Here is a 14299-nt window from a genome sequence, read left to right on the forward strand (position 1 = left end):
TCCCATATGCCATTCAACTGCTGTCAAACAGAGATTAATTATTAGAAAATTGTGTATTTACAGAGCTTCCGATCATACACACTGATTCATTGTGAAAAGGAGTCCAGTAAAAATAGGATGCAATTTTATTGCAATAAAAATTAAAAATTATTAGAATCTGACAAACTTCACTCTGGTCTAGTAATAGGCTTAAAGACTTCTGGGGTAAATGTATTAAGCAGTGGATTCTGCAAGACACTGATATTTGGTGACTTTGCAGGGGAAATTTGAAACGGCAATGGCTTTCGAGGCAAAACTTGCCTTTCTTTTCCGTATGAAATTAGGAACGATTCTAATAGCCCAGGCTTCTTCAGACAGCTCACGGTTATCAGATTTAGTGCTTACCAATAGCCATTCTTTGCTATTGCTTCAATAGTCCGAATAGTTATAAACTTAACCTATTCTGCTGCACTGTTTTGCAGAGGCAGAAAGAGACCAATTTCTATAAACAGCAGTAATATCCATCCGCTCCTCTTTTCTGGAAGGAGATAAAAGTGACTACGGGGAAGAGAGAGACAAAAACAAAAGCAAGTTCTATAACAATATTTAATATTCATCCCATAAATGAGCAAGTAGCAGCCCCCGGTGAAGGGGAAATCACCTTTGTAAAATTATTTTCCTGGGTGTAAAGTGCAGCTTTAATATAAGTCATAGGTCATATAGAGTCCAACTCGTAGTGGTTTTTAGAACTGCGCATGCGCTGTAGAATGATTTATATCTCTTTCTGCTCCCAGACTGAGACTCGTCTCTTTGCACCTCTGTGCACTCAGAGAAGTGGAATGGGGGAGGGAGTGAATGATTTTTATTTTCAGAACTGCAAACCTTACTTTGCTGTAAGAGTAAACAGCACAATTCCTAATGAGAGAACAGCTATATGCAATTACAGTGCACTAATAAAACCACAGGTACATTCTACTGTAGGAGCCAAATATTTAGAATCAAATTGTTTTAAATAAATAGCTTTACCATGGGGCAGTCTTCTCATCATTGTCTTTTTGCAAAGTATGGTAAACCACACATAAGACGAAATCAAGTATAGTTTCTGTATTCTGCACAAATAAAACGCCGGTGACACCTGGATGAACATGGGACAATTATAGAAGGTTTATATTTTCTTATAGCAGCAGCAATTGTGCCAGTATATGTCCCAGCATGCTTAGCCCACAGTGACTTGTAGCCGGACAACCGCTGGCAAATCACAGGTTGCCTGGATAGTACACATGAGTTTGAACGGCTGTTTGTAAGACCTGCTTAAATGGCTACTGTATGTGGAACAGGATCTGAATTGGTTAAGTAACTGGGGCTGCCTTTCTCTTGCAGAGCAGTGATGGAAGTGGGATTGCATATGGTGGTATGTCATACCATCACTTCTCCTACTGCCTTCATTGTAACACTATCACATTCCAGTCACTTACATTATATATACAGTATATACAGTGGTAGAAGTGGGGTGTATACGGTGGTATGTCATACCGCCACTTCTCCTACTGCCTTCATTGTAACACTATCACATTCCAGTCACTTACATTATATATACAGTATATACAGTGGTAGAAGTGGGGTGTATACTGTGGTATGTCATACCATCACTTCTCCTACTGCCTTCATTGTAACACTATCACATTCCAGTCACTTACATTATATATACAGTATATACAGTGGTAGAAGTGGAGGTGTATACGGTGGTATGTCATACCGCCACTTCTCCTACTGCCTTCATTGTAACACTATCACATTCCAGTCACTTACATTATATATACAGTATATACAGTGGTAGAAGTGGGGGTGTATACGGTGGTATGTCATAACGCCACTTCTAATTCTGCTTTCATTGTAACACTATCACATTCCAGTCACTTACATTATATATACAGTATATACAGTGATAGAAGTGAGGTGTATACGGTGGTATGTCATACCGTCACTTCTCCTACTGCCTTCATTGTAACACTATCACATTCCTGTCACTTACATTATATATACAGTATATACAGTGGTAGAAGTGGGGGTGTATACAGTGGTATGTCATACCGTCACTTCTCCTACTGCCTTCATTGTAACACTATCATATTCCAGTCACTTACATTATATATACAGTATATACAGTGGTAAAAGTGGAGGTGTATACAGTGGTATGTCATACCGCCACTTCTCCTACTGCCTTCATTGTAACACTATCACATTCCAGTCACTTACATTATATATACAGTATATACAGTGGTAGAAGTGGGGTGTATACAGAGGTATGTCATACCATCACTTCTCCTACTGCCTTCATTGTAACACTATCACATTCTAGTCACTTACATTATATATACAGTATATACAGTGGTAGAAGTGGGGTATATACAGTGGTATGTTATACCTTCACTTCTCCTACTGCCTTCATTGTAACACTATCACATTCCAGTCAGTTACATTATATATACAGTATATACAGTGGTGGAAGTGAGGTGTATACAGTGGTATGTCATACCGTCACTTCTCCTACTGTCTTCATTGTAACACTATCACATTCCAGTCACTTACATTATATATACAGTATATACAGTGGTGGAAGTGAGGTGTATACGGTGGTATGTCATACCGCCACTTCTCCTACTGCCTTCATTGTAACACTACCACATTCCAGTCAGTTACATTATATATACAGTATATACAGTGGTAGAAGTGGGGTGTATATGGTGGTATGTCATACCGCCACTTCTACTACTGCCTTCATTGTAACACTATCACATTCCAGTCACTTACATTATATATACACAGTATATACAGTGGTAGAAGTGGGGGTGTATACGGTGGTATGTCATACCGCCACTTCTACTACTGCCTTCATTGTAACACTATCACATTCCAGTCACTTACATTATATATACAGTATATACAGTGGTAGAAGTGGGGTGTATACGGTGGTATGTCATACCGTCACTTCTCCTACTGCCTTCATTGTAACACTATCACATTCCAGTCACTTACATTATATACACAGTATATACAGTGGTAGAAGTGGGGGTGTATACGGTGGTATGTCATACCGCCACTTCTACTACTGCCTTTATTGTAACACTATCACATTCCAGTCACTTACATTATATATACAGTATATACAGTGATAGAAGTGAGGTGTATACGGTGGTATGTCATACCGTCACTTCTCCTACTGCCTTCATTGTAACACTATCACATTCCTGTCACTTACATTATATATACAGTATATACAGTGGTAGAAGTGGGGGTGTATACAGTGGTATGTCATACCGTCACTTCTCCTACTGCCTTCATTGTAACACTATCATATTCCAGTCACTTACATTATATATACAGTATATACAGTGGTAAAAGTGGAGGTGTATACAGTGGTATGTCATACCGCCACTTCTCCTACTGCCTTCATTGTAACACTATCACATTCCAGTCACTTACATTATATATACAGTATATACAGTGGTAGAAGTGGGGTGTATACAGAGGTATGTCATACCATCACTTCTCCTACTGCCTTCATTGTAACACTATCACATTCTAGTCACTTACATTATATATACAGTATATACAGTGGTAGAAGTGGGGTATATACAGTGGTATGTTATACCTTCACTTCTCCTACTGCCTTCATTGTAACACTATCACATTCCAGTCAGTTACATTATATATACAGTATATACAGTGGTGGAAGTGAGGTGTATACAGTGGTATGTCATACCGCCACTTCTCCTACTGCCTTCATTGTAACACTACCACATTCCAGTCAGTTACATTATATATACAGTATATACAGTGGTAGAAGTGGGGTGTATATGGTGGTATGTCATACCGCCACTTCTACTACTGCCTTCATTGTAACACTATCACATTCCAGTCACTTACATTATATATACACAGTATATACAGTGGTAGAAGTGGGGGTGTATACGGTGGTATGTCATACCGCCACTTCTACTACTGCCTTCATTGTAACACTATCACATTCCAGTCACTTACATTATATATACAGTATATACAGTGGTAGAAGTGGGGGTGTATACGGTGGTATGTCATACCGCCACTTCTACTACTGTCTTCATTGTAACACTATCACATTCCAGTCACTTACATTATATATACAGTATATACAGTGGTAGAAGTGGGGGTGTATACGGTGGTATGTCATACCGCCACTTCTACTACTGCCTTCATTGTAACACTATCACATTCCAGTCACTTACATTATATACACAGTATATACAGTGGTAGAAGTGGGGGTGTATACGGTGGTATGTCATACCGCCACTTCTACTACTGCCTTCATTGTAACACTATCACATTCCAGTCACTTACATTATATATACAGTATATACAGTGGTAGAAGTGGGGGTGTATACGGTGGTATGTCATACCGTCACTTCTCCTACTGCCTTCATTGTAACACTATCACATTCCAGTCACTTACATTATATATACAGTATATACAGTGGTAGAAGTGGGGTGTATACGGTGGTATGTCATACCGCCACTTCTCCTACTACCTTCAATGTAACACTATCACATTCCAGTCACTTACATTATATATACAGTATATACAGTGGTAGAAGTGGAGGTGTATACGGGGGTATGTCATACCGTCACTTCTACTGCCTTCATTGTAACACTATCACATTCCAGTCACTTACAATATATATACAGTATATACAGTGGTAGAAGTGGGGTGTATACGGTGGTATGTCATACCATCACTTCTCCTACTGCCTTCATTGTAACACTATCACATTCCAGTCACTTACATTATATATACAGTATATACAGTGGTAGAAGTGGGGTGTATACGGTGGTATGTCATACCATCACTTCTCCTACTGCCTTCATTGTAACACTATCACATTCCAGTCACTTACATTATATATACAGTATATACAGTGGTAGAAGTGAGGTGTATACGGTGGTATGTCATAGCCTCACTTCTCCTACTGCCTTCATAGTAACACTATCACATTCCAGTCACTTACATTATATATACAGTATATACAGTGGTAGAAGTGGGGTGTATACAGTGGTATGTCATACCGACACTTCTCCTACTGCCTTCATTGTAACACTATCACATTCCAGTCACTTACATTATATATACAGTATATACAGTGGTAGAAGTGGGGTGTATACTGTGGTATGTCATACCGTCACTTCTCCTACTGCCTTCATTGTAACACTATCACATTCCAGTCACTTACATTATATACACAGTATATACAGTGGCAGAAGTGGGGGTGTATACAGTGGTATGTCATACCGCCACTTCTCCTACTGCCTTCATTGTAACACTATCACATTCCAGTCACTTACATTATATATACAGTATATACAGTGGTAGAAGTGGGGTGTATACAGTGGTATGTCATACCGCCACTTCTCCTACTGCCTTCATTGTAACACTATCACATTCCAGTCACTTACATTATATATACAGTATATACAGTGGTAGAAGTGGGGGTGTATACGGTGGTATGTCATACCGCCACTTCTCCTACTGCCTTCATTGTAACACTATCACATTCCAGTCACTTACATTATATATACAGTATACACAGTGGTAGAAGTGGGGTGTATACAGTGGTATGTCATACCTCCACTTCTCCTACTGTCTTCATTGTAACACTATCACATTCCAGTCACTTACACTTTCCCATACCGCCACTTCTAAATTTCCACTTCGACCACTGTTGCAGATCATAAACTTTATTTAGTGAAAGGGGAAAATCCAGTTCATAGGAATAAGCAATATGCAATATGACATTTCCTGTTTTTATTGGCGTACCAAGTCCCTCTACTTATAGTGAAGTCAGCAGTTTTATTAAAGGAGCCAGTAATATTGAGTATGCAGCCCATCCATTCACTAGGAACCAAGGTCATCCGTCAGGCAAAAAAATAAATAAATAATAAAAATTGATATTATGCAAGTTAGTCAAGCCAATTTCTTGAGAATATACTATGGATTGTACAAGTTCAATACGTGTTTCCTACCTTTGGCAAAACACACTAACAATATACTATAGGGGGGGGAAGACTTTTTCCTCCAAGTAGTAGATTACTTTGCTGAAAGGTGGATAATTACAGAGATTTAAATCCCAGCAAAAAAAAGATTTATTCTGTTTCATACAAAATGTTTATTCCATCTCTAAAGGCAATTTAAAGTCATCTGGCTCAATAACACACAAAACACAGCATGATGAATGAACATACAAAACAAACAGTAGAATTTTCATATCTATAAAACGTGGTAATTGGCGCTAATCAATTTAAGTAAACTCTACTAACGCTAACAGATTTGGAATATTAATTCTTAGCTGATAAAAAAAAAAAATATGAACACATTTGTGTAGACAAATGGACAATTAGACCGACAGCAGTCACGGAATGTAATCTGATGGACACATTTGGAAAGTGACGCCTCTGGTCCGGGACGTCACGAGTTGCCTTTAGAACAGCAGGAGAAATGTCTATGTTTTTATATCCCGCTTCTTTCAGAGTTCATTGTGCGAGAGTCCATCTTTGGACACACGGCTTGTCAAGTCTTGCAGATGTTTCTTCACCTAAATAGGGAATAGGATATGGCTGTATAAAGTGTTCTTTTTAATGAATAATCTACAACACACTTCAAAAGGCAGTTACATACAATAGAGCCACGTTGGCATAATTGCAAACAACCCTCCAAAAATAGTTCATGTCTGAAATTTTGGCTGACTTTTTCAAACCACTGGTCATCTAAAAAGACGTGCAGTACTGGATGTGGGCTGAGGGGGGCAGTCAGTGAAAAGAGAGAGTGGAATGTATTATATAGGATAAAAAGGCCACAAGGGTACAGGAAAGAATGTACTATAGCAGTGGTTCCCAAACTGTGCGCCTAGGTTCCATGGGGTGCCTTGGAGATCTCACAGGGGTACCTCGGGCAGGGCCAGTGGTAACCAAGGCTGGGGACTACTTGGTGATTATTTTGGCTTAGGGGTGCCTTGAAAATTTTTTGGAGACCCTAAGGGTGCCTTGAAATGAAAAAGTTTGGAATCCACTGTACTATAGTATAAGGACAATATGGGGAAAGCAGTCACAATCAATTTAAAGAACAAGAAACACATTCACTGCTAAATTGTTCCACAAAAGGAGGGGGAATACACCATTTGCATTAGTTAAAATATAACTCAACATACGGTGATGAAGCTCATTCACATTAACATGAACCGGTCAGGATCAGGCTAGTACATTAATGTAGCAGCCAGGTTTACATGCCAATATACATGCCAGGTTTCAGGTTGCCAATCGCTGGTTTAAGGAATCCAGCAGTACTGGGTATATTAATTCTCCTGAGTCTGTGATACCTCACAATTAGGTAAATAGGAGTTTCCGCTTGTGAAATAGTTAAATTGAAGTACGGATGTACAGGGAATAGTTTGTTTGTAAATGTTGCCGACAGGTCCTCGTTAATAATCACTAATAAAGGTTGACCCATTTCAATATTTAAATTTATAGTCCTTAAAACGTAATGGATCTGTGCAAACACAACTTGCCAAAATGAATGAAGAATTGACCAATATTCACCAAGTATCTGATCAAGCGATTACATTGCAGTTGTGCTGCAGTATATTCTAATTGAATGCCTGAGATGTATATGTAAGAATGCACAACTTATTTTTATTGAAGTGAACATTTTAATTTGATTAGTGAAAGTCTATGGTCTCCTCTTAATTACGCTAATGAACAGAAATTTCAAAAAAGTTGGAAAGCTGGTCAAAACATGTTGGAAAATAAAATAACTTGTGATTATATTACAAAGATTTTCCAACATCCTAATGTTTAAAAGATAACAAAAATAAAACTCTGGCCCTACAGTTTTGCACATAAGTAAACTACACTAAAATGCATATAGGGAATATTTAATTTAAAGCAAGTACAACAGCCTTTCATGTCCTTAGGACAGAGAGCTTAAGTTTCTCCCAGCAGTATAATTAGATCATCTAAAAAAAGGACATTTATATTTTTAAAAAAAACCTTTTAGCACAGCGATACTCAAAAAGTTATAAATGGCAAAATAATATTATGTGGCTATTATACTGCAGCAGTCATTATATCAGCAAAATTAAAAACATTATATAACCACAAAACAATATTTTAAGCAAAAACAGTGATCATGATGGACAATCATTTTATCTAATGCACAAATCATGTCACCAACGTTAATTTCTTAACGGCAGCTGCCCTTTGGATCAGTGTGCTCATGTCAAAGTAAATACGACACATCAATAGGTTCGGTCCTTTTCTTGGGCACATCAACCACATCAGACAAATGTCAGGAGCTGATGAACATTTTACTGCTGATGAATACAGATTGTGTTCTTTATTAGTTCCCAAGATTACGAATACTCTGGAGTGGCTCATAAAAGCTGAGGAAACCCTAACGTTCATCCGTCTGCCAAAGCTTTGTTGTGTCCATTCCGTTAAATGTACAGAAAACGCTTTAACAGGGAATAACTAAGGGATACTAGATCCTTACAGACAATAAACTGTTTATAAAGACGCAATGACCATTGGGACCAATAGGTCATGGCGCATTTGTCATTTATTGATCAAAGATGCACCTAGACGCAATATTTTGTCTCTAACTCCGAAAGTGTGACCGTATATAAGACGGATGGTGGCTTCAGACCTGCAGCCACCACAACGTAGTCATTTAAGACCTCCCAATGGCTAAACTACTAAATGACCATCATCTGTCGGCCAGCTAACATTGGTTAACGTCAGAACGAATGTGGTGGCCTTGAACGTTTAAGAAAAGCCTTGGGTACCTGTGAAGTGGCCAAGAGTTGCCTTACACAGCGCTTAAAGCGAGAAACAAGATCCGTTATAAATGTTCACAATCAACATTGGATCCTATGACCGCAATAGTGAGGTAATCAGAGATTTCCCTGGTAAAGGGAAGTCTGGGGTGTTGTAAGCACTGATTGATCCAGTGTAACCTGGATCTAACACTCACTGACATGTTAGCTGTTGTTAGATACAGGTTACAATCAATCTATCACAGCTTGCAATCGGGGTAGACCCGTGACAGCTTCCGTTGATAGAATTAAAACTAAATGAAAAATAAAAAAAATAAAACCGCCCTCTGTCGCTACGACCCCTATAGCTATGGCACATCTTCTACACAATATACATAAGTGGCATCACTGAACGAATCATGGAGGAACTTTCAATGGTTGATCTAAGTGGGTCTGTAGCTGGGAATCATGGCAAAAAGTGATTTTTGCATATCTGTGATTATAATGTTTTTTTTTTTTAAAAGAAGTATAAAATTGATGTCACTATGTATACCTAAACAAAGCTCCATCTATACCTCAATCTTCAAACAAAACCAATACGAAATTCAATTTGCGTACACAAAATTGGAAAAGTATTCTTTTTTTTTTCCCCGGTCCCAAAGGGGTTAACAATGTGACTATGCCTTGCAGTTTGTACTTAATACAACACATATATGCCGACGTACATACACACCTTGTACCCCAGCTCCTTGATCTTCTGCGTGAGAGCGTTGTATTTTTCTTTGCTCTTTATGATGTGCTCCTTGTCCCCGCTTTCTGCGATGTGTTTCAGCTTCTCATGCGAGATTTCCAGCTGCTTCTGATAGTGTTGGTGCTTCTCAATTTTTGTTTCAAAATGCTTCAGTTCCTCCTTCAGGACATGGCGAGAGATAGGAGACAGAGAACCTTGGTCAATTCAATTACCAACACAGCCTAGAACAGACACTGACCTGATAAATATATTAATGCTATTCCCGCCAGCTCTAAGCAACATTATCTCAGGGGAGTAGATGTGAGGATACTTGAAAATCAATATCTTTTAAAACTAGAATTAGAAGTTGCTTAAAAGGACAAAATAAACTTCAAAACAGAAAGCATTACATAGTTACATAGGTTGGAAAATATAAAAATATAAATTAAAAGGACACTGGTTCAAGTTTAAATTTTTATAAACTCGTAAGGGGTTGTTCCCTATTTAGCGGGGATCGTAGAACATCTTTCTCCCTGCAAAAGAACTTAATGATTAAAACATCATCTGGAGATGGTGGAAAGACAGACAGCAACCTAAACTTTCTACGTTCCAGGTGATCAATGGAATAAAAACATTCACAGAAAATTGCACAAGATAATAATGAGAGTCCCGATGTCACCGAAAAATTTAATTTAATGTTCTCAAGGGATGGGAAGCAGGTCAAAAAATGGAGACTGCAGCCATTATAGCTGCTATGATATTACTGTATTACTGGCCCCGCGAAAGAATCCACCAATCCACACAGTGGAATTATGCAGAACCAGTCTACAAACAGTGGCTGGGCAGGAAGGGGGTTATATGTAACATACAGATGCAACCTTCAGTTATTTTAGATATACTATTCAGTGGGTTAATACACTGCCTTTGATTATATTAATATACTGTATATTATTCATCATCCAATTTATTTACATAGCGACAATAATTTCGTAGCGCTGTACAGAGAACTCACATCAGTCTCTGCCCTATTGGAACTTACAGTCTAAATTTTCGAACATACACACAAACAGACAGAGAGACTAGGGTCATATTTTGATAGGAGCCAATTAACCTACTAGTATGTTTTTGGAATGTGGGAAGAAAGCGGAACACCCGGAGGAAACCCACGCAAACACGGGGAGAACATACACACTCCATACAGATAAAGGCCATGGTCGGGAATTGGACTCATGACCTAAGTGCTGTGAGGCAGAGGTTCTAATCACTGAGCCACCGTGCTGCGCCTCTTATTGTCATACACTTGGTATTCAAAGTGAAGTGTACCAGCTGCCACTAAACAGAGAATATTAGCGGAGAACGCAGTCTAATAATTCACCAAAAGTCAGTGACATCACAGAGACAAAAAGTGGTTTGATAGGCTGCAACTTCGTGAATATTGATCTAGCCCCCAAAATGGCCATTTCTACTGTCTAGAGGCAACATGACTATTTCAAGACACCAACCAATTTGTAATTAAAACATTAATTTAATGTAAGTAAACAATAACACACAGCCATTGCGTTTCCACAACATATAAAATACACATCCACTGCAATTTATCAGATAGCATTAATAAAACATAATAACAAAAATCCACCTTGTTAAAGATAAGATACGGTTCACGACGTCAGAGAGCACTCAATTCGGAAACTATGAGCCGATGCAATAGCTAGTAGAAATATCACTTTCATAGTCAAGAACCGTAATTCTACAGTTCAAAAGGCCCTTGAAGCATATTAAGCACCAGGTGCAGATCCCAGGGGGCCGATGGTGGAACATATGGAGGTTGGATTTGCAGGACTCCTTGCAAGAAGGTCCTGACATCCGGAATGTCTGCAAAGCGCAGGTGAAAATATACAGAAAGGGCCGATATCTGTACTTTCCATGAACCTAGATGATGGCCCGCATCCAAGCCACCACGGAAAAAAGCCAGAAACCGTGGAAGACAAAAGGCAGCCGTGTGGCATGGTCGGCTCTCACACCATCTGATGTAGGTTCACCAGAAGCAGTAGTAAATACGGGCCGGAACTGGTTTTCTAGCCTGAAGGAGGGTGGAGAGAACCCTCTGTCCCTCCACAGGTTGGCCTCAACAGCCATGCCGCAAAACTGAGCCGAGAAAATTCCTGATGTGTGAATGGTCCTTGCTGAAGGTTTTCTCGAAGAGGTAATTTCAGACCTGGACCTACCGCTAGCCCCAAAATTTCTGTGTACCAAACTCACCTTGACGAAGCAGGAGCCACTAGTATGACTGGGAGTCCCCCTTGCTTCACTCGTCAAAGGACTCTAGAAATCATACGGAAGGGAGTATAGTGTTTTGACGCAATGACATCAAGTCCAGGTCCAGGATCCCCCATTATAGGACCAGAGATTGGATGACCTCCGCATGCCGGCTGAGAAAGTCTGCTTCCCAGTTTTGCTGATATAGCAGGAATGTGGTTCTCTGCCCAGGTCAATATCCGAGTAGCCACCCTCATTGCTCCTGTGCTTCTGGTGCCCCGCCTGTTGACATAAGACACTGCCGTCGCATTGTCGAACTGCACACGAACTGGGTATCCGTGAAGTATCGTCTGGGCCTTCTCTAAGGCCATTATCATGGCTTTTAGCTCCAGAATATTGATGGGGAGAGAAGCATCCCGAGAGGTGCAGAGTCCCTAGAGCCGTAACTTAAGTACCACAGCCCTTCATCCTGTCAGGCTGGCGCCTGTGGTTACTAAGATTCCAGACTATGGGGCAAAGTACCTTTACACTGTCAGATTGTCCTGGACCATCCATCAACTAAGGGAATGAAGAAGGCTGCCATTACTACCCTTTATTTTTGTAAACACTCTTGGTGCTGTCGAAAGGCCAAATGGGAGAGCTCTGAATTGGTAGTGAGACGGTCCCACTGTGAATCTGAGAAGGGCCTGATGAGCCTTCCAGATAGGTATGTGAAGGCAGGCGTCCTTGATGTCTATAGACGTCATGAACGGATATGGTTCCAGTCCACTGATGATGGACCTGAGGGTTTCCGTTCGAAACCTGATGACCCGTAGGTGTCGGTTTAACTGATATATATCTAGAACAGGTCAGAACGAGCCGTCCGGCTCTGGGACCAAACAGCGATTGGAGTAAAACCCCTATCTTTTTTGGTGTTCTGGAACTTGGCAGATGACTCCGGTGGAAAGAAGAGAGAGGCAACACATGTAAGCATTTCCTTTTTCTTTTAAGGGTCGCGGGGCAAGCTGGTTGTGAAGAACCGGCGAGGTTCCGGACCCGATAGGTGTATCTTGTATCCTCTGAATCCAACGGTCTTCCGAGGACGCTGCCCAGTGATCTCTGAACAGTAGCAGACGTCCTCACACTCCCGCCGTCGCGAGGAGGAGAGGGACATTGACTGTCAAATTGACTGTTTTTCTGGAAGCTTGGGAGATGGAAGTTTCGTGGAGGAGGAAGACCTACTTCTATACGATTGTCCTCTAGAGGCCGAAGTTCTCGGTCTATGTGTGGTTCCGGCCAAAGGAGCCCCCACGAAAGGACTGTATAAATGAATTAAACCTTGGTGCCCTAGGTTTTGGGACATTTACTGTGAGGAAGCTGCTTTTGCCTCCTGTGGTCTGGCAAATTATGCTATCCAGTTCAGGGCCAAATAACACTCCCCCTGAATAAGGGAGTGATTCTAAAGACTTTTTTTGATTCCGTGTCTACATCCCAAGACCTGAGCCATAAGGTTCTCCTGGCCGCTACTGCGTTTGCAGAAATAGATGAAGAAACGGAGGCTGCATTCTGGGCAGCCTCGTATAAGTATCCGGAAGCCTCCTTGAGATGCAGGGTAAGGGGAGCAATATCGAATTTTGCAGACAGCCCATGTCTCCATAGCCCTGGCAACCCATGTCGATGAAAACATAGGTCTGAATGAAGTACCTGCCGTTTCCTAGCTTTTTTGAAGAGACTTTGATCTGATGTTCTAGTCTCTTCTAGATCCAGAATACCGAATATCTGATGAACTGCTACTACGAGGTCATCAATACCTTGATATCTGGAAGACTCTTCTGAGTCTATAACTTGTGTAGAATCAGAGTCTTCTATAAGCTCACCCTCCTCCTCTGACAATCCCGCTGAATCAGACAGGGTCAGAAGGGGATTAGTGAATCGGTGTCACTTATTTTTGGGTAAGGGTCTTGGCGCATCCAAGAACCGGTTTAACATATCAAGTCCTCTAACTAGGGAAGCTGACCAAGCCGGTTCTCCTGTAGGAAAACCACCGCAACTGCTGGAATCTCTGTTGGTTTAGATAGCAGCTTAACCAATGTCTCAACCCCCCCGTGTCAGGGCATTTGCCCATGATGGCGTTTACGCTAGTGGCGGTGCGTTGACCTGTGCCTGCACGGCTAGGGTAACCCTGCTGCAGTCAGCACAAAGCGCCCCCGGGTTCTGTAGTCCCATTGGTAACTTATCTTTACACTTGGAACAGGTATAATATTTACCCGAGGTGCCTTTCCACTATCAGACAATCTTTTAAGGGAACAGTACAACTGTAAAGGAATTAAATAAAGGCAATTAAATAAAGGCAATCACTCACAAGCAAACAGAGAAATACTAACTAGTCTATGACAGAATCAAAAATGAGTATACCTTGCCAAGGCTATGTGTTATGCAATTAGTATTCTATAATTTTATTCTACTGCAACAACAACTTTAGTTTCAATATACCCCTATCTATTATATAGAGATATAA

At 40.4% G+C, this 14299-nt stretch overlaps 1 protein-coding gene across 1 annotated transcript in view; it reads right to left on the reverse strand.

Moving 5' to 3' along the window:
- Window positions 1–6360: 6360 nt before the first annotated feature.
- LRPAP1 (LDL receptor related protein associated protein 1) overlaps window positions 6361–14299 on the reverse strand; it is a 31030-nt gene continuing 23091 nt past the window's right edge. Inside the window, exons 7-8 of the mRNA XM_075194365.1 lie at window positions 9550–9726; window positions 6361–6602 (exon numbers count right to left, since the gene is read on the reverse strand). Of these exons, the coding sequence (XP_075050466.1) occupies window positions 6534–6602; window positions 9550–9726 (246 nt within the window). The 3' untranslated portion in view covers window positions 6361–6533. The remainder of the gene's footprint in view (window positions 6603–9549; window positions 9727–14299) is intronic.

The sequence above is a fragment of the Mixophyes fleayi genome, chromosome 1 (genome assembly GCF_038048845.1).
Source record: "Mixophyes fleayi isolate aMixFle1 chromosome 1, aMixFle1.hap1, whole genome shotgun sequence".
Taxonomy (NCBI): domain Eukaryota; kingdom Metazoa; phylum Chordata; class Amphibia; order Anura; family Limnodynastidae; genus Mixophyes; species Mixophyes fleayi.